At 38.8% G+C, this 22,426-nt stretch overlaps 1 protein-coding gene across 1 annotated transcript in view; it reads right to left on the bottom strand.

Moving 5' to 3' along the window:
• The window catches only part of MET (met proto-oncogene), a 158,763-nt gene that overhangs the window by 86,475 nt on the left and 49,862 nt on the right, over positions 1-22,426 (bottom strand). Inside the window, exon 2 of the mRNA XM_006859309.1 lies at positions 21,085-22,301. Coding sequence (XP_006859371.1) covers positions 21,085-22,287 — 1,203 coding nt within the window. The 5' untranslated portion in view covers positions 22,288-22,301. The remainder of the gene's footprint in view (positions 1-21,084; positions 22,302-22,426) is intronic.

Genomic DNA, 22,426 nt, shown 5'->3' with positions numbered 1-22,426 from the left:
GAGATACCCTGAGGAAGCCCCACTTAGCTGCTCTAACCAATCCAAGAGAAGTAGTTCTTCCTGTGGCTGGAAAGAACCATGATCTGTTTATGTGCCTAAGAGAGCCACACTCAGTGGAAACAGGCTGATGGCTGCTTTAGAGGAGGCTAAGAAAGAAGAGGTGAAAGATGGATACAACGAGAATCCTTCAATTGTGTTTCAATACATTGTTTAATCCCATGAATCTATTTCAGTTTTCGCTTTTTCATCTTATTCTTGCAGAACAATCTCATCCCCTGTTTCTGACTAGAACTGCTCATGAGAAACCTCAGGCTGAGGGCAACCCTCCTTGTAGACTGGAGTCCCTGAGACACTTACTAAGCAAGTTCCCTGCATCACTGTATCGACATCAAGGGCAAGCTCAAGAAAATTCCTCTCCAGGCAAAAACATGTGCTTGGTGGTGCCACTAAGGTGCGGCCGTAGTAGGGGTGGTACTGAGACCTTTGCTCTTAACTTCTTTGTACTTAAGTCATGCAGTCTTTTCAATTAGCAATCAAAGGCTGTAAAAGTGGAAATCTCTGGATTTCAAATGGAAAGTAAGGGCATCTCTACTGGTCCCACCGTTTGATCATATCCACAGAAGGTGCTGCCTACATACAGAGAGTATCACCCATTCTAAGTGGGCTCCTCTGAAAGGTTCCAGAGAAAGCCTTAAGAAACAGAATTTGGTCCCTCTTTCTCTGTTTAAAGGCTTTAATTCTGTTGTTCCAACTTAAGTGCAAGGTCTGGGATTCCTATCTATTCATCCTTTCTATTTTCATATTCTTTCACTTTTATTGCCAGGAAACTTTTGCTAAAGGCAATTCAAAAACAGCTACAACAGTACAGTGACAGGAAACTTCCAGAGGTTCCAGCCAGATTCAGACAAGGACATGGAATAAGGGCTATCATTGCTGATGTCAGATGGATCTCGGCTATAAGCAGAGAATACCAGAAAGTTGTTTACCTGTGCTTTATTGATACTGCAAAGACCTTTGGCAGTGTGGATCATGATAAGCTACAGACAACATTGTGGGGAATGGGGATTCCAGAACACTCGATAGTGCTCCTGAGATACTTGTATATAGACCAAGCTACAGTCGCTTAAACAGAACAAGGGGACACCGAATGGTTTAAAATCAGGAAAAGTGTGCGCCAGGGTTGTATTCTTTCACCACATTTATTCAATCTGTATGCTTAGTAAATAATTCAAAAAGCTGGGATATCTGAACAAGAACATGGCATCAAGATTGCAGAAAGACTCATTAACAACCTGTGGTATGCAGATGATACAACCTTGCTTGCTGGAAGTGAAGAGGATTTGAAATACTTACTGATGAAGATCAAAGACCATAGCCTTCAATATGGGTTGCACCTCAATGTAAAGAAAACAAAAATCTTCCCCACTGGACCAATAAATAACCTCATAATAAATGGAGAAAAGATTGACAATGCCAAAGCCTTCATTCTTCTTGAATCCACTATCAACACTCATGGACGCAGCAGTCAAGAAATCAAAGGATGTACTGCATTAGGCAAGTCTGCTACACAAGACCTCTTTAAAGTGTTCAAGAGCAAAGATGTCAGTTTGAGGGATAAGGTGCACCTGACCCAAGCCATGGTATTTTTAATAGCCTCATATGCATGTGAAAGTTGGACAATAAATAAGGAAGACCACAGAAGAAGTGATGCATTTGAATTATGGTGTTAGAGAAGATTATTAAAAGTACCATGGACTATCAGAAGAACAAACAAATCTGTGTTAGAAGAAGTACAGTCAGAATGGCAAGACTTTATTTGTCACACTTTGGATATACTATCAGTTACATGGATGGGTTTGCTTTAAAAAGGAAGGAGAGACCAGTCCTGGAGAATGACATCATGCTTGGTAAAGTGGAGGGAGGGTCAGTGACGGTCCCCCAAAAGTTTGATCAGCACAGTGGGAGTAGCAATGGTCTCAAGCATAGCAACGACTGTGAGGATGGCACAGGACTAGGCAGTGTTTCATTCTGTTGTGCAAATGGTCGCTATGAATTGGATCCAACTCGATGGCACCTGAAATGAACAACTGCACTTTTATTCCCCTTTGTTCTTGCACCATCTTGCTCCCAAGCTCATGGATGGAGGAGGATGGTGTGGTTGTGAGCATGTAAGAAACAGACATAAATAACAGTGAGTGGAGCTTTCCAGTTTTTCTTCAGTACTATTTAACCCCTCTTGAGTCCTGGATAAGCATTGAACCACAAGGTCATTTTGAACCTCAAGGTGGCCGGTTCAAACTCACCAGCCCTCTTCAGAAACCCTATATAGGGTCGTTACGAGTCAGAATTGACTTGACAACATTTGACGACAATTTTAACCCTTTGGAGTATGCTGGCTTTGTAGGATAATCATTGGACTGTGAATCACAAGGTTAGTGGTTCCAGCCTGCTAGTCACTCTTTGGCAGAAAGATGTGGCTTTCTGTTGCCCCCAAGACTTATAGTCATACAGGGTTGCTGTGATTCAGAACTGACTTGATGGCACTGGACAACAACAACAAGTTAACCCCTGGAAATTCTAAATTCTATAAATTAGTTTTAGAGATTCTGGGGAGAGCAAGAAAGACTATCTTATAAAAAAATTTATTTGTAATAATCAGCACTCTACTATACTACTTGAAATATGGGTGTGCCCTATTATTTACTAATTTGATATATATTTTGTTGAAGCAGTTGTGTTAAGAACTAAGCATGTGGTGATAAAAAATCTCCCAGATCTTATCTTTAAGAGGCTAAGGAGGGACGCCAGGGAGCAGATTACAACTGAGTGTGCTAAGCGATATGACAGAAATAAACAAAGAATGCTACTGAATACTCAGGAAAGGACACCAGGCCAGAAAGAGGATGAGGCAAAATCTTAAGGTTTCCCGGAGAAGGATGTGGAATGAGTGGAGCTTTGAGGCTAGAAAGAAATAAAACTTGACGAAAGAGTTTGAAAGGAACTTTGAAGCAGTTGAAGGAAGAGGGGTTAAGGTAGAGTAATGAGAAAACACTGAAGAATTTTGGGAACTGTAGGATTGGCAGGCTGAGGATAGAGAAGGGTGGTGGTGGTGTGCTGGAGCCAGCTCATACACACAGTTGAAAGAGCCAACTGTGACTGTCACGTTCTAGTCCTCTTTGGTGACATCCCCTTGGAAATCTGAAATTGGCATCATGGAAGAATTTACACCACAGAGACTGGCAAACACTACAGATTAGAGTTTCTATACACCCTTCTCCTAGAGCTAAATAAACATTTACCAGCTAAACATTTATAACCACTGATTATGCGAGAGGACCAGGAGACACCAAAAGTCAAGATAAGGAAGTACTTGAATATCATACTAAAGAGTATGGATTTTTCTTTGAAACCATTGAGGAAGCCTGCAATTATTTCAAGGGAGGCAGTTACAAGAATGGGTTTGCTTTTTAAAGGAAAGATTTCTCACGCTGGTAGCAGTCTGGAACCAGATTGTTAAGAATGAGTATGGAGCTAGGGAGCTCTTACTCGCGTCACTTTCAATATGCTAATAAAACAAACTTGTCTAGAATGATAAAACCTAGTTCTGGGTTTCTACTTTGTGTATAAACAGGAGAAGAAATAAAGTGTTTTTTTGTTTTGTTTTGTTTTTAACTTCATATATTACTAGACTTTATATTGAAGAAGAAGACTGAACTAGAGTGTGTTAGTGATGAAGGCTGGGAGATAGGCTGAATAATTCCCTGGAAATATTAAGTTTCTTGATTAAACAGATGCTGTTAATTGCATCTAAACCAGCAGCTGGATAAGGTGCTTAACAAAGTCTTAAATAAGGCTGGTGCAAAGAACGAGAATGTCAACATTGGTTAATGAATGAGAGAGGTTGTGTAAACTATTACTTAATTCCAATCGAAAGTTTCCTGAGCCACTGGGGAACTGGGTTGAGGGTGATAGACAAGATTAAGGTAAGAAGGAAACAGACCATTAAACAACAGTTCAGTTTTGTTTGTGATTTGCCCACAGCTCTGAGTATAAAATGAAAGTCTATTAACCACAAAGGTAAAATGAAGCTGAGACAATGTCATTATGAAAATACTTGTCTGCCCATTCAATGGAACAGAGATTTCCTGATATACTGGCAGGAAAAAAATAGAAAATCGGACTGTTTCTTGATGATTTTATGAACCCCCAGCTAATAAATAAGAGCTGGGAGTTACAACAGTAGGGTCCAAGGATGCAGAAAATGAAGGGAGAGCCAACATCTTTATGCTTTAATATCTAAAGTTCACACAAATACTAAATTAATATTTACTTATGGAAATTTAGCTGTTTACTTTCCAAACATTTAATCATTCTTCCTTTCACATGAGTTCATCTGCATTCAATTGAATTGTTATTACTAGGGTCATAAGATACCTGATAAGAGTTATACCACGGTTACCAAGATCTCATAATGATTTGGCGGTTTTTGTTTTTTAAATGGAGAACTTTCTTTTGTCAGGATCTAGTGAAGTCTTGGTTTGCATTTTTCTATGACCTAAAATTGAGCTACAAATAGTGAACTTCAGATTTTCAATATGAGGCAAACATGTGTTCTGGTGCACAATCTACTGAAAACAAATGAAGAAAGAAGAGGCATGGGCCAATTAGCATACCACAAACTCAGTCTGAAAATGTGAGATTGTTACTTATGCTTCTGAGTATTTGTTTTGAACATTTGCTTCTAGGGTAGTAAGAAAACATAAGAATTATGATAACAGTTAATCAAAATGACTTTTTTTTTGTAAGCGTATGAGGAGGCTTCAATATATTAAAAAATCCTGTTATTCTTTAATTCCATTTTCCCAGGAACTATCTGAAGTCCCCTCGTATATTTCAGCCCTCTTTGTACACATCAAAAAGCTTTCAACCTTAAAGTTCATGTATTGTCACTAATTACCACTTATACATTACTCATCATTTTGCTAATGCTGATTTAGAAATTGATCTTGGGGTTTGCTGGTCCAACTCTGCTTGGAATCAATACGTTTCCTATGACTATTTTGAACATGAGAGTGAATTCAATTGAGAGTAAGGAAAACTGCTCATCTCTACCAGCCTAACCCCTCCAACACACAATAGCTCTAGATAAACCCAATACATTTTCCCCAAATTAAGAAATACTTCCCAATTCCTATTACCAATACATTTGCTGACTGTTGTTTACCATGATGTTGGAGCCACAAGTAAGTTTACATTATTGAATCATCAGCTATGTTATATCCTATTATAGATTCCTCCTCTTGATTCATCTAATTCAGTTCCTTAAGTACCAGAATGATCTTACTTGACCTCATTTTCTCCCCATATTGTATTTCTAGATATTTCCAGAGACATGGACCTTTTCATATTATTGATTATGTGAAGAAAAATAATCTCACCTTGTTATCTTTCCTGAACTGAAATTTGTATCACCACTGTGCACACTGTACTCTTATAAACAACCTCTTACACTTAAGTTTCTGGTCACCTTACTGGAAAATGAATAGTCGTCTGCCTGTAATTATAGCCTCAGGAAGGGGCAAGCCAGTGGCCTGACTTGTAGGCATAGGAATAAGCCCCAAAGATTAAATGCCTTCTCTTTCCTGACCTTGTCTTTTCTCTTGGCAAACACCACTTCTTTCTTGGCCAAAGGAAAGTGAACAAAGAAAAGGTGACACTTTCAATTCCCAAACAAGTCCTCAAACTTCATACCTGCATTTCAAATCTTTGGGTTTTGTAGAGATAGCAAAGGCACTGTTTTTTTTTTATTTTTTTATTTATGATCCACTCATAAAAATGCATTAGTAAATTTTATCAAGAATTTTAGGAAAACAATTGAGATGCTCTCTTTTTACTAAGTAAATATACAGATTGCTTCTGGAAGACAAGATTTTTTTATCAAATGAAATCAACACTATCTGTCTACCATCTGCAAAGTATATGCTTAGGTGCAAAGAAGCATGATAAAGTGCCTACCCTTTAAAAACCTAAGGAAACTTGGATATTTGCATGATTTTATATACACGCACACACATACACACAAGCAAAACCAGTTGCCATGGAGTCAACTGACTCATGGAGACCGCATGAGGGTCAAAGTTAACTGCTCCACAGGGTTTTCACTGTCTGATTTTTCAAAATTTGGCTAGCAGGTCTTTCTTCTGAAGTGCTTCTGGATGGACTTAAACTTCTTCTAACTTTTAGGCTGTAGCTGAGCATGTTCACCCTTTGCACCATTCAGAGACTCTTGAGTGTGTGTGTGTGCATACAGAAACATGATTAAAATGAATGAGAAAGGCAAAATGTGTCTGCAGTTAAAGATGAAGAAACTTGCCTCTAAGTTAGCATAATATAAAGACAGGCGTCCTAGTGTGGTGCTGTGGGATAATGCACAGGACCACAAGGTGGGTTTGAACCACAGGTCACTGTGAGTCGGCACCACCAACAATATTCCAGTGTAAAGATGGTGGAATAGGCAGATATGATGAGCCGACTCTCTGAAACAAAGACATGGAAGACTAAGTGAAACAGATACAGATGGTGATCCTAGAACCCTGAGCTTCAGAGAGTAGGACAGACAGGTGGACTGAATGCTGGCTGTAAGAGGAAGTTGAACAGGAGCAGCAATGTGGGCTGGTGTGAAGCAGCATGACCATTGTGAGCTTCTGAAGGATGACGCTGGAGGTTGGCTGCAAAAGAGTGCAGTTCTCTCTTGTTCCAAGCTGTGCCTGGGAGCTAGGGGCATGTCCAGTACCTGTTTTCATCAATCCACTGGCACCCCCTCCTGCGCACATGGCTGCACCTGGGGCCGGGCATCACTTCTGGAGACAAGTGAATGAACCTGCCCTGAACCATGCTATGCACACAGCAAACAGAACTGATCCACACTTGCAGTCTCTATAACTACCACCAAGAGACAAGTAGTGAGTGCATGAGATCACAACATACAATCATCAATTAAATATAAATACAACACCACAATGCCTCCAAGAAAACAGACAATTCCAGCTTACAGGAAGAAACAAAGCAAAGTGCCTCACACAAGTGACCAAAACACAGAGTCAGAAAATATATCAGAAATGGTATTAGAAATACTTGATGAGGAATTTAAAAGAATGATATTTAGGGACCTTCAACAGATTGAGAGAAAGATTGATGAAAGCAAGGAAAACACAGAAAATACTTTAGAAGAATTCAGGAAACTACAAAAACAAATTGACAAAAGGAAAAAAATTGGAACCCATACAAAAATAGCAATTATGAAGCCAGAAGATTAATACTATGACTTCAGAAATAGTACATTGAAAGTACAAAGAAGTAGAATTGACTCAGTGGAAGGCTGAATTACTGCTAAAGACAAATCTCTCAATATTCATCTGCTAGAGAACAATCAATAAAAAAAAAAATCTGAAGAAAATCTGAGATTTATGTGGGATGCTATCAAGAGAAATAATTTACATGTGATTGGAATTTTAGAACAAGAAGAGACAAAACAAGACAAAGAGAAAATTGTCAAGAATTGTTGGGAGAAAACTTCTCAAGGATCATGAAAGACAAGAAGTTAAACAAATTTCAAACTGGACAGACCCAAAAAGACAATCACTAAGACATTATAGACAAACTTTTTAAAAGCAAAGACTGGAAAAAATCTTGAAAGTAGTTCAGGAATAATGAAGAGTTACCTACAAAGGAGAACTAATAAGACTAAGTTCTGATTTCTTACAGAACCATGCAAGCAAGAAGACAATGGAATGGCATACATATAACTCTGAAAGAAAAACTGCCAACCAAGAATCATATACCTATCAAAATTATCCATCAAATATGATGGTAAAATTAGGACATTTCCCAATAAACAGAAATCAAAAGAATTTGCAAAACACCAAACCAACTTTACAAAAAATACGAAAGGGAGTTCTTTAGACAGAGAACCAACGAGAGCCAGTAACAACTTCAGAGTAACAGGTTGTAGCTGTTGTTAAGTGCCATTGAGTCGGTTCCTGCCCATAGCAACTCTGTATAGGGTTTCCAAGGAGCAGCTGGGGAGCTTGAACTGCTGACCTAGAGGGTCAAGCCAACTTTGCAGTAGAGTGCATTAACCCACACCCGGACCACACCAGGACTAGTATATGACAATATAAGCTGTCCTCAGCCCAGATACAGACATAAGCAAAGTAAAACAAAAGACCTATAAGACTGAAAATAGAGATCTAGAGATACCAGGTTGGAACAACAATAAAAAACATAAATTACAAAAGGGATAATGTAGTTGTAGAGTGGCCAATCCTTGTGGTGGTGGTGGTGAATATGCCGCGGAGTCGGTTCCGACTCATACTGACCTTGTACATGGTTTCTGAGGCTGTAAATCTTTACAAGAGCAGAAAGTCTCATCTTTCTCCCGTGGAACAGCTGGTAGTTTCGAACTGCTTGCTCTTGAGGTTCCCAGCCTGATTCGTAACAACTATACTATGTGGTGCTCTGGGTTAATGCACTGGACTTCAAAGTCAGTTTGAACTGCAAGGTCGGTAGTTCAAGCTCACCCGCTTCTCCTCGGGAACCCTATACAGGGTCGCTATCTGTCAGAATTGACTCAACAGCACTTATCAACAACAACAGAGTGGCCAAATGAAGAGGAAATCAAGTAGATTCAAGAACAAAGAAAATATAAATAAATATAACAGTAACTCTAAAATTAGGCCAACCCTTATTCCTAGCTCTAGCCCAACCACTACCCCTAGCACTAACCCTATGGTGGTGGTCGCTGAGTGCTATCCAGTTGGTTCTGACTCATAGTGACCAGTATAGGGTTTCCAAAGCTGTGAATCTTTATGGAAGCAAAAAGCTGCCTCTTTCTCCCATGGATTGGCTGGAAGATTTGTAGTTAGTAGCCCAACTCATAATCCACTACATTACCAGGGTGCTCCTTAGCACTAACTCTATAGTGAAGAAAGAAAGAAAAAGAGAGAGAGAGAGAGAGAGAGAGAGAGAGAGAGAGAGAGAGAGAGAGAGAGAAGGAGGGAAGGAAATGCACTAATCAGACACGTCCTTGTACATTCAGTACATCATGTTCATGATATCCTGTGAGTCCCCAGGAGCACTTGCCTCTCATTTGGTTCTTACGCCACATGACTCTCACGAGAAAGAAATGGTCTAAAAGTGGACACAATTGTGCAGAGTCCAATAGACAGATGCAGAGAGTCTTTGTGGCTGAGGGTCACCTCAGCATCACATTCTCTTGGACTCTATAAAACATTTAGAACTTTGATAGTTTCAAAAGAGCTTTTGTGCTGTGTATTCTCAGATTCCTATCATCTTCTGCCATATAACTTACTGATTACAAGGACTATCCTCTCCACACCCAAGGGTAAACAAAAGATTTTCTGAACAGTAGGGTTCAGAAATGGGAGAAGGGGACAATCAAGAAACAACTTGGACTGATACAGGAAGTACTTATTTTCAGAGATGCTGACTAAAGTGGCTGGTTCTGAGAGGTGGAGGGAGGGTGTGCTACCTAAACTATGTCCTTAGCTTCTACCTCAACAATGTATGCAGTACTTTCTCCATACAAAGAGCCACTTAATGCAAAGTAACTTAATTCATTTAGAAATTGAAGAAGCGACCAGCACATTTAAACAGATTGGCAATTGTTGTTAATAGAAACTGTAAAAAAAAAAAGTTCAAGTAGTACTTCTTGTGCTATATTTTCATAAATGCAAAGTAATGTACACTCACAGAAGGATACACTTTGCAATGCTGATTAAATGCAGCAGCATGTAGTCAAGACAGAAAGCTTTAGAAATTGGAAATGTTTATCAGTTTATAGGAGTACTGATGCAGCACTGGAGGATAAACACTGGACTGCTAACCTCAAGGTTGATAGTTCAAACCTATATAGGGTTGCCACAAGTTGATAGTACATAGCAACAAATTCGTTTGTCAAATATCTGCTATATGCTTGCTCATTACTAAAGACACAATTGCTTTTTTCTAGGAATTTGAACTTTCTGTAAAAAGTTAACTTTCAGCTTTATATAAAATTTAGGTACCACCTCTCAGTGTGACTCTTCTAACTATACTACTAAATTTAGATGGTTCTGCTCATTCATATTCACAGATATTTTCCTCACAACATGTTTCATATGTTATCGTGATAGATTTGTTGTAACCGATTGTTTATTGGCACCTTTTCCATAGTCTGTCTGTTTCATAAAGACCAGAGCCAGGCCTTTCTTGTTCACCACAGTGACACCAACAGGGTTATTGTGTTGTTGTTGTCAGGTGCCATCGAGTGGGAATCGACTCATAGTGACCCCATGCACAGCAGAACGAAACAATGTCCGATCCTGGGCCAACCTCACTACCGCTGCCACACTTGAGTCCATCAATGATGCCACCTGGCCAATCCATCTCGTTAGAGGTCTTCCTCTTTTTCTCTGACCCTCCACCTTACTCAGCAGGACATCCTGTACATCCAGGGTTAGGCACCACTTAATGCATATCTGGTGAATTTCTTGTTGAATTTTGCTTGCTCGAATAAATTGTCTCTTCTATTATAGAAAGCACTGATTACAAGTTTCTGGTCATTTTATGCACTAAATAAAATGGTTAGGCTTCTAGCACTTGACTTTAATAAGATGAAAGAACAAGCACATAATGTAATTAGCTTAAAATAAATGGAAAATATTGCACATTTTATTGTCAAGATAATTTTTAGAGATATTCCTTTTTGCTATTGACTGCCACTGCATTAGTGCTTGTAATCTGCTTAGTGCATTAGCACTAAATACTATTGATTCACTCAGAGCTAACAGACCAATTTAATCTTTGCATTTTCCCCATTTCCTGAGCACCACTTCACCTATAGTTTAGTTAGTATACTGACTGCTAAATGCAAGTGTTAATTGGATTTTAAATTTAAAATGCCATTCGAAAATTTAATATCGTACAGATTACACTTTCTGGTATCCGAACACAAATTCTAACAACTCATGAGCAAGCCATGAATTCTGAGATGACAACTCTGTCAATTTAATTTCCATAAAATCATCTCTAAACAGAATGCTTTACAAATCACAACTGACCTTAATTTACCCCTTTTTACCTGGGGCACCACTTGAAATATCACCTACCATTTTAATGTCATTTGATTGATAGATATTCTGGTGATTTATTCAAATGAGACAACTGCAGTCAGACTGTAGTATGAATTCATAATATGATTATGTCATCCATGCACTGTTTTCTCTCGTTTGTGAATGAGCATTAGAGTGGCTAAACCAAACACTTACCCTACGCTTGTGTGCGTTTCTAAGACATGTTTCTGTCCACTTGTTAAAGTATATACATGGGTAGACACACTTTGTTGGCTCCAGTGCTCATCTGGGTGTGGAATGAAAAGCAAGGAACCCCAAGGCCTACCCAGACTTTTAGGATAGGAAGCCACCATTGCTCAGCAAGTAATTCAAATGCAAATTAACCTGCCTGGAACATTTTAGACAGAAAAATGTATGATTAGCAGACTGGAACGCAACCAGGATCCTAGAACCACTTACCACTTTAACTATTATAAAAAATAAATAATCAAAGGGGTCCTAACGACTTCAAGAGTGGCTGAGCCCTTAGTTTCATGTCTCTGATCCTGAGGGTCCTTTGCAGCCCTCACTGGCTCTTGGAGAAGTGACCTGTAGCACATATCTGGGCACTGAATCACCCCACTGAATTAACTGTCTCTGCAGACCCATGAATAAACACCAGCAGAAATTCCTAGTGGGTCTTCTATCCAAATTGTGACAAGTCCTCCTTTTTCTTCTTGGTGTGAGGATATAAAAATTTAGGGTGAGATGGTCACAGATATGAACGTAACACCCCACATCTGAATTATTATTGTGAGTGAAAAATGTATTATTACATAAGGAGGTCAAAATTCAGGATTCCACATGGTTCCAGAAGTCTCTAATCATGGATGATGGCAATGAAAATATCATGTGACTGAGTGGTGGTCTTAAATTTTTATTAACGTTTTGGCATTTCCATAACCAGCTATAAGTTTTTATTTCTTTTTCCATGACCTCCATATTTCCTACAACACTTTTACCAAACAAATTCCTGTCTAGTAATCAAACTGCTTAAATAAAATGGAGGTCATACCACCTGCTTTAAAAGACACTAAGATGAAAGTGCAATTCATTTAAAAGGCAAGTGGTATAGTTAACTCTCAGTTGCTCACACAAGTGAGAGATACTATTAGTCTTATTGTGAACCCATATAAGTCACAGGTAAAGCCTAGCCCCATTGTTGGTGACAATTCCAGTCTCTCCACAATGCCGCGTTAACTGTGTTTCTTTGCAGTTAAATGTCATTCATGCCTTTGCTTTTTCATCCTTTTCTAGGGATGGGTCTGCGGCTAAGTATGAAATGGTTTAAGACGGGGTTAGCAGAAGGAAGGGAAAAAGGCAAAAAGGCATCTGTGGTTCATGCTAACATTTTTCTAATACTCCAGGGTGTATTCAATGATCTCAGAGAGTTACCAAATTTTGGAAAGAGAGAACTTTAAATGATTTTAAGAAAATAATGTAATATGCCACTTTTCATGGGAGGGGTGGCATTAAGCATTCAGACAAATAATTAGGCAGTAGTGACTCCTCATGCCTGGGAGAGAATACAGAAGAGTCTGCTGAAGGAAAAGGAATCAAGTGTAAAATTAACGAATTTCTATTTAGACTGAAAAGAAGAATCATACTGAATAATTATACCTGAAGGATTTTCTCCCTTGGAAGCTTATACTTCGGTAGCTGTTACATTTGGCATAAGGCCTTTTAGGACTGGAGGACTGTCTAATGCCAAATATACAGAATCCTCAATAGAATTTTTCATATATGGCCATATTTTCTTAATCTGAGCACAGGAAGTTAAAAACAAAAATCCTGAAATCTGACTTCACATTATTCATCGTTAATACCAAAACATTCTCTGGAGAGTGCTAGATTGTTTAAATAAGACATGCCAAATCAGTATAATTACATGGATGTTATTTGTAACATTGCCTCCTTATTCACAGTTTAAATGGTGTGGGAGATTGTGGCTGTATGGCCTATAAAGAGTTATAAATCTTTGTTTATTTTATTAAATATTTTGAGACATGCCCTGAGGAGGAGAGATCAATAATGAGTCTTGTGGTTTCCTGATGGAAGACTGCAATTATTTTCTTCCATTACAACTTAAATTTAACCCAATTTTACTCATCTGTCATCTTTATAATAGTAATAAGGAAACCTACTATCGTATGTTTGCTTTTCTGTCTCTTCTTATTGTTTTTTGTGTGCATCTTGTTTGAATTTTGTTCTCATTCAAAATTGTTCTAAGCTCGTTGCTTTCTTTCTTTGATGGCTCGGCCCTGGTGACCTTTTAACTCTGGCACTCTCTGAAACAGAGGTGGAAAATTACTACTTCAAGTTTCCTTTATTTTAGGAAACAGTTGGCTATTCTTTGAATTGAGTGTAAATGATATTTAAAAAGAAGGAAGTTTGATACAAACAACTTATGAGGTGTACTTTTTCTAATGTTGCATTATCAACAACTTCTTAAACGAATGCAAAGTATGACTATAGTACAAAAGCATACTATCTTTTAGTGTCTTGGGTTGACAGAATCGAAAGTTGCTGGAAGGAGTAACTTGAACAATTTTAACACAATTATCTTTACCCATAGTGCCCACCCCCACCCCTTTAAAAAAATTAAGTCTTAAGAAGGCCTTACACATATTAAGCATATATTTTTGTTGTTGTTAAGTGCTGTTGAGTTTGTTCTGACCCACAGCGACTCTGTATAGGGTTTCCAAGGAGTGGCTGGTGATCTTGAACTTCTTACCTTGTGGCTCAAACCGACTTTGCAGTTGAGTGCATTAACCCGTAGCACCACACCAGGACTCCTTAATAAGCATATTTTTGTTGTTGTTGGTGTTAGGTGCCATCGAGTCAGTACTGACTCACAGTGACCCTATGCACAACAGTCCTGGGCCAACCTCACAATTGTTGAGATGGATGCCTCATAACAAGTAGAGATGGAAGTGAAAGACCCTCAATAGGCAATAGAACCAGAATGTGCCTCTTCCAGAAAACAGCCTAGTAACTGGACTTTATTTACCTTTCTTTGTACCAATTCTTAGAATAGAAACTGCTGCTGTTTTCTTCTGTACCAATGACTAACATTATGCCACTTGTACAAATTATTTCCTGCAAGGAGGGAAATGGGCTAGGACATTTACGTAATGTTTTCATGCCCCTACGGGTAGGAATGGCCACACATGTCAAAAACTGTAGTGTCCACATTTGAATCCAGATCTCTTTGACTTCTCATTCCAGAAGGTTATGCTGCCTCCTAAAGAGCTACATTTACCATGGTTTTATTGCACCAGGCATTTAAAACACATAATCCTGAATTTTCACAAAACCCTGTGAAGCAGGCATTATTAGCATGTTCCAAATGAGAACAGGAAGGTGAGTAATGCCGTAGGAACCACAAGCTTGCATACAATAAGTAAGGATTTGTACTCAGGTCTGTCTAATACCAAATTGCATGTGTTCCCCTTCCATTGATCAATGACAACATGTGGGTGGAAGTATCTGCCTCAAGTATACTTTTATTCTTTTCAATGCTTACACGCAGAGCAAAATCTTGATAATAGGGCTTCAAGAACAATGGGGTAATGTGATCATTGAATTTTCTGGTTAAGTGAAAGCTATTACAAGAGTCTTCAATTTCCACTTTGATTAAAAATCTTTCTAAAATGTATTATCCTACTTCTCTTAGCGGTTCAAAACCACCAGCTGTTCCGCTAGAGAAAGATGAGGTGTTCTGCTCCCATAAAGATTTACAGCCTCGGAAACCCTGGGCAGGGTCACTATGAGTTGGAACTGACTCTACGGTACTTAACAACAACAACAACTTCCCTTAGTAAGAACTTTATAATTTAGGGAGCAGAATCTTTGTTGATTCAAGGATTAAAAAAAAGAATCACTTATTCAGTATTAATTCTCATTTGTAGGAGATTAAAACAATGTGTACCGATTCTATTTTTTCCTAGAATAATTATGTTGTGCTGTCGGATTGGTTCCAACACAAAGTGACCCTTATAAAGTTTGCGAGGATAGTCAACCTTGCAGTTCAAACCGACCTTGAAGCCCAGTGCTTATCCTACAGCGTCATAGCAGGAGTAATTATAAAGCTGATGAATCCCTTGCTTTGAGTCTTTAGTTAACTAGTCCAGTTAATTTGTTTAAAATCAACTATTTTTAATAGTGCTTAAACTCAAATATAAGATGAGGTCCCCCTGTTTTACAAATTCTCCATATCATAGGGTGCCTTCAAAATTACTTTATTTTGAATAATGTGTTGATTAGGGACAATGCATTATTTTTAAAACAACTTCAATCAATACTAATGAAGGATGCTAGCAAAAGTTGCCTGGTGAGTGGTTGAAGGAGGTAAAGAAATTTAATGCAGACTTAATCATTACTTGTGGGTGTACAAGCATAATACCATAGTTGTGTTAGAAGTTACTATCAAATCAATAATACATACTTATAGAACTGGATTAATCAACTACACTAATCTTACACGCAGCAGTGCTTGTGACTTGTGATAAGAGTTTCCAGAGGTAGCATCATATGTGAAGTCAAAGGGATGTGAAACCCCCATTCCTTCGGGGTGAAGATGATGTGCTCTGGAAGCTATCAGTGACGGGAAACACGTATTTAATGTTGGTGACATGAATCTGCACAGAGCATTTCATGAACTATGAGTGGGAAAAGAGACATAATCTTAAATAAGTATAACAAAATCATTTAAATATCTTAAGTAGACATTTGACTATATCCTCTACAGAGCAAAGTTATATACAAATCACTCTCTTTTCTTCCTCTCTTTTAATAGATCTCAGCAAGGAAATGAGGGGGAGCTTTAATATATTTGAGGTTGTGTTAAAATTATAGATATACAAGGGAGCTTCAAAGAGTACATGAGGAAGTAGAATAAAAAGATCATGGAATTTTTACAAACTGTTTGAAGCCCCCATATAGTGTTACCCAAAATCTTTTTTAAAATGTTTCTCTGCTTTCCTGTTTTCAGAATAAAAAATAATTTGCCTTAGGTCTATTGAGGGAGTTGGGCTGCAGGTGACTGTCTAGATCCCCTGGGGCTAGGACTCATGGGATGGGTGGCTCACTCATCTGTGTGACTGTAAAAGAACAAGGGCAAAGCATTGGCTGCTGGCGGATGGAGCTAAGCTCACTCTGGTTGGGTCATGCATGGCTTGTTTTCCCAGTAGCTGCCATCAGCGTTTACAATTAAGGTAGAGAGAGCAACTCAGGCCTGGTGGACCCTCCAGAATCTACAAAGCCCTTCCCAGGTACTCTCAATGTCTGACCCTTTAGCCCAAAGAGATTTTCTGCACATGGTGGGGAGCTTAGGAAGTATCAGGAAATCCCTTCGATGGCTGTGCTCACACATTGTGGACTGGGCAAAAGCCTAAATGGGCAGTTACTGCTGTAACTTGTCCACAAAGCACATAGTAGTCACTCATTACATACCAGGTATGTCAAACAGTACTGCTACTACGGTTTGAGTTCAGACATGCATAAGTTTCAATATGTCTCTGAGATTAGTGGATGTCTGCAGACAAGTTCTCTTAGTAATACATTTGTCCTAGGCTTGTTAACTGACTTTAACAACAACAACAACAACAAAGATCCAATAAAATAGCGGCTTCCAAGGGGATGGGCTGTGTCAGCTCAATTCAAGGCAGAGAAGTCAGTTCATATGGCTATGGTGATGGCTCTTTGAAATTCCAAAGGGATCATCTTGATAGATTTTTCTGGAAGGATGCAGGATAAACTATGTGGAGTTATTAGGAAGAAATTTTAAGAAAATGCATGGGTATGAGAAACTTCAGGAGAATTGCACCAAATATATATTTTTTCCCATCAAGACAAGGCAGGTAGTAATTCTGAGGGTAAGCAAATGCTGTTCTATGAGAATTTTGTTGGCAAACCTCATCTCATCCACTCCACAGCCTTGATTTTGCCCCTTCATACTTTTTTGTCTCCACGACTCAAACAACACTTACAAGGACCATGATTTGAGTCCTTCAAGAATGCCCAAACTGCTGTTTGACACGGTGTAAATCAAAGAGTGCATAATTCTTCAGGAAAAGGTTAAAGAGAGAAGTCTATAGACGTACATATCAAGAATACATCAAGAAACAATAGCTTAACATTTTCATTTTTTTGTTTAGCAAAGGTTTCTATGATTTTACAGCAACACTTTTTAACTTGGTAAAGTTTAGTGTCAACGAAAAAGAGGAAGACAGACGGACTGACACAGTGGCAGCAGCAGTGGGCTCAAACATAACGGTAATTAGGAGGATGGCACAAGGCCAGCCAGGGTCTCGTTCTGTTGTGCACAGTGACACTATGAGTTGGAACCAAGTCAAGGACACCTAACAACAATTTGTTTATTTACGCTCGTATTTGATTGATTAGAGATGTCAATAACAAAACTACAGTAGGTATGTCTGTTTACCAAACTTCATTTCAAAATAAAAACTCAGTTCAAAAATATTTCTAGAAGGGTCAACTGTGTCTTACCAAGACAAAAATGGAGTTGTCTCATTGTTTAGTCTTTCTGAGCTAGTTTGATATTGCAGATCACTTTGTTTCTGTGTGAGTAATGACGCTGTGGAGTTGATTCTGACTCATAGATATCTATCTTGTGCACAACAGAATGAAACACTACCTGGTCCTGTTCCTGTCTCACATTTGTTACCATGTTTGAGTCTATTCTTGCACCCTTTGTCAATCCATCTCACTGAGGGTCTTCCGCTATTTCACTGACCTCTGCTTTGCCAAGCATGATGTTCCAATGGCTGTTGTTAAGTACCCACAAGTTGGTTCCAACTCATAGTGATCCTGTATAGTTTTCGAGGTTGTAAATCTGCAGGAGCAAAAAGCCTCATCTTTGTCCCATGGAGCAGCTGGTGGGCATGAACCATGGACGTTGTGGTTCAGAGTCCAGTGCTTATAGTATGGAGCCACCACACTCTTGGGAAATAATTGTGTACTGATTATTGGAACAATCTGATGTCTTTCTATGGATAGGCAATATGAAAACAGGGATTGTGTATAATGTCAGTCTCAGAAGAATTTTCATCTTTAGTAACCAGAGAAGGTAAACAGGCAAATAATAGAGGAGGTTTAAAGGTATTTGTCTTTATGGAATTGGGCCAGTGCAAAGTTGGCTTCTCCTGCAAGAAGACTATGTTGGCAAGGTCCATCTTGTTCCCACAAGAATTTTTGTGATGGGAGTGATAATGGTTTCAGGTGTGGCCAGTGCATTTTGGGCATTTTTTCTTGGGGAATAAAACTGACCTGATTATCATTGGAAAATCCTGTCTTTGTTCCCCTTGGAACACTAAAGTCAAAGGGGTAAGATAAAGTTCAAATTTGTTTTGAAAATTTCTAGAATTGATACGTAATTTTACATTTGGTGGATGAAATTTACAAATTTAAACAAGATAAGGTATCACTATAACCTGATAAAGCCAAGTGTCTTTTTAATTTTTAACACAGCAAGATTTACATAGCAGCCATGTGCTCTAGAGACCCTAGGGAAATTCTTAAAAGACTCTTTTTTCAAAATTTGCATTTTTGAAGCAGCTTACGGAATGCAGGGAAAGTATTTTCTCTATAATGTTATTAATATTAAGCTTTTATTTGCTAATTCTAGGTTCCTGGAAGTCTGTGTGCTTCCTTTCATTCTTCTGTATTTTCTAGTGAAGAAAAGGATCAGCATCATGAGGAATTCTATTATGGAGTTTGCAACATACATTAAACGCATGCAGGGAGAAATAAGTATTAGTTAGGATATCTCTGCATTTATATTATGGATATTCATATACTAAATTCATACACTAAAGTACAGCAAGTATTCATACACTAAAGTACAGCAAGATAAATTTACTCTGAAATATTTTTCTAGCCTCACAAAACAATTAACATAGCATTTCCATCTACGGGAGTATCCCAGACATTTAAATCCAGGAAAGGTGAACCATGTTTTTAAATTTATATGCCCTTAGCTCCCCTGTGCAAATTATGTACTTCCTCTTATCAAGAACATGTTGAATGTTTTCCCTGTTTGCAATTATAAGTTTTATTACTTAGACTGAAAAGTGTTATAGTGATTGAGACATACTTTTTCAAAGCCAAACTGGCTTTAGATAAACTGTATTAGTTGTTCATTCAGTGATGACCTCTAGCTCTAGGAGGCAGATGCTCAAATCCGGGACCAAATCAAGGAAGCACGCAGCCACGGTAACTCTGAATTTGGTGCTCTTCCTCTTAATACCTACCAGGATAAATTTGCTGCCTGTAGCTGGTAGACAGCTAGTTGACGACTTTTACAGGCAGTCCCTGAGTTATAAACAATCTGACTTGTGAACAGCTCCTCATTGTGGTGGTGGTTATGTGTCACAGAGTAAGTTCCAACTCATGACAACCTATATTGGATTTCCAAGACTGTAAATCTTTACGGGAGCAGAAAACCTCATCGTTCTCCCATGTAACAACTGGTAGTTTCAAACTGCTGACGGACTCATAAGCTACTATGCTACCTTGTGAACACAATGACTTGCCCTTTACTGCTATGTAAATTTGCCCCACTTTGAACTGATTGAACTAAATCCTACTGACAACAAATTTTTCATCACAATCACCTTCACTTGCTGCACGTGCAGCTTTGAAATCACTGAGAAGACTTGAAGTCTTATCTTGCACTAAAGTACGGCTAAATTAAGAATCGTATGTACCTGTTTCGATTTAGCTACAAATTCTTAAAGACACAGTTAAGAACAGATCTCGTTTGTATCCTGGGGACTGCCTGCCTGTACTATATCTAAATCAAAGCAATCAACAATTTTCCTAACACTTCCTATGAAAATACCATTTAATATAAGTACGAATAATCATCATTCAGAAGTATCTACATTTATAAACATCAAATACTAACCAGGTAAAAAGCACCAAACTAGAACTTGGTAGGTAAAGTCTTTTCAAGTCCATGATTAAATTCAAGATTCAAAGGAAGGATTTGTGAGCAAGAATTTCCTCTCTCCTTTTCCAGGTTATCTAGAGAAGTCTATTATTATTGTGACTGGCTGTCATTGAGTAGGCCCATGACTCACAGTGATCCCATGCACAATGAGATTCGACTTCTGTGATTCAAAGGGATGCATCGACTGATTTTTCAGAAGTACTTATTCAGGCCAGGCCTTTCTCCCTAGTCTTTCTATGTTTGGAAGCTCAACCAAAGCCTGTTTAGCCTCTCAACCCCATGCAGGCCACCAATGACAGATGGGTGATGGATGTGCCAAGGCACACTGGCCAGGAATCGAACCTAGGTCTCTTGCATGGAAGGCAAGAAATCTACAGCTGAATCATCACTGTCCCTGAGAAGCACATTAACTCATTTAAAAATGTGTTACTTCCCAACATTTAAGAAGAGATTATTTTCAGTTAAGTCTCTTTTAGTAATGCCAAGAATATAAATCAATCAATGCATATCAATGAGTGAATAGGATGTCATAAAGAAAAAGTCTTCAAAGTCCACAAGTTAACTTCTTTTAACTGTTGCAAAGACTGCATTAGGCTCTCAAGAACTGTGTCTTACAGGACTTACTCTTATGCTAAACTTTGTGTTAATATGACCAGAATTACTAATGCGTACAAGAGAAGTAACTAAAATCTCAAGAGCCACGAACTTGCAAATCCAAATTGCAAAAACATAGCACGCTTTTATTTTATTGATCACATTAACTTTTATCAAGTTGATTTTACTTTTAAATGAAGATTCAATTTCTGAATTTTCTTGGGAAGAATTTATGAATGTTTTAGATGACCACCATTTTTTATCAAGCATAAAAAAGGCCTTGATAATCTTTTCTGGACTGATCAGTATTTCATAGATTGTGAGTGAGGAATCTGTATGACTTACCCTATTAAAGCAGTGTTCATGGTTGGGTCCATAAAAATGCTGGAGACATCGCACATTGTTTTTGTTGACGATCTTATTGAAGAAGTCATTGACATATTTGATAGGGAAGGCACAGACGGCGGATCGATTCATTGGTTCGGCAGAATCTGGCTTGCTTTGTGCAAACACCCCATAGAGAATGTCTTCATTCAGGTTGACAAGTATTTGCTTGGCGAGATGGGCCCCAGGCTTACTGACATATGCAGCCTGGAGAATATTAAACACCTCCTTCTTTGTTGATCTTCTCCTTCTCTTTTCAGTGAGAATACACTCCAGAGGCATTTCCACGTAGGAATGCAATCCAGAGTCTGCCGAACAGAACCTGATTATTCTTGTGTGAAAACTCTGAGAATCTAGAGTTTCTCGTTGGACAGTTAGAAAGTAAATAAAGTGGTTGCTTTCGAAGGCATGGACATACTTAATGGGGTAAGAATCTCGGAACTCAGGAAGAACATCAATATAGGACTGGTCTGTCAAAAACTTAAAGCCATCTTGCGTTTCTTTTAGCCGCCTCACCGATATTGAATGCAATGAATGATCTGGGAAGTAAGATGCATCAAGGGTATTACCTACAAAAAAGTTGATGAACCTGTCCTTTTCCGTGAGGAGGACTTTGGTTCCCAGGGCACTCACTACGCAGTCGGGACATTGGCGAGGCTCTTCGTCTGCCTGGGGGGAGTACATACAATGCACCTCTGAATGTATGTCAGCAGAATTATTGGGTGGCAGGACGTGGCGCTGGCATGTCCCTCTGCTGACACTGCCGCAGCTAATGACTTGATCATCATAGTATGTGTCAACAAGCAGAGCCATGTTAATGTTATCTCTCCAAATGCTATCTGATAAATTGGCTTTGCTGCTGCAATTCTGACATGGCAAACAATCAGGGTGTTCCAACACGGGCCCGGTCTTGTACTCAGCAACCTTCTGAAGGTCTTTGTCATTTAGAACATAAATGCTGTTAATGGCCCCCAGGTAAATGTGATGTTTGTGCAGAACGACATTCTGGATGGGTGTGTCTGCAGTGAAGTTGGGAAGCTGGTACTTCATGTTCACGTTCATCTCAGACTTGGCGAGGGCCTCTTTACATTCCTCATTGCTCTTCTGCACCAAGGTAAACAGGACCACAAGGATGCCAGGTGCAAGCACGGCAGGGACCTTCATTGTGAGGAGGTTATCTGCCAAAACACATTCAAGGAGAGAAGAGTTTAGTAGTCAATAGAAACAAAGAAGCAAAAAAACAAAAAACAAAAAAAAACTCCAGGCAACAACTAGACTAGTTAAGCACTGAGGTGGCTTTCAA

Source organism: Chrysochloris asiatica, unplaced genomic scaffold, assembly GCF_000296735.1.
Source record: "Chrysochloris asiatica unplaced genomic scaffold, ChrAsi1.0 scaffold00032, whole genome shotgun sequence".
NCBI classification, from domain to species: domain Eukaryota; kingdom Metazoa; phylum Chordata; class Mammalia; order Afrosoricida; family Chrysochloridae; genus Chrysochloris; species Chrysochloris asiatica.
This window is presented reverse-complemented; position numbering and strand designations above follow the sequence as displayed.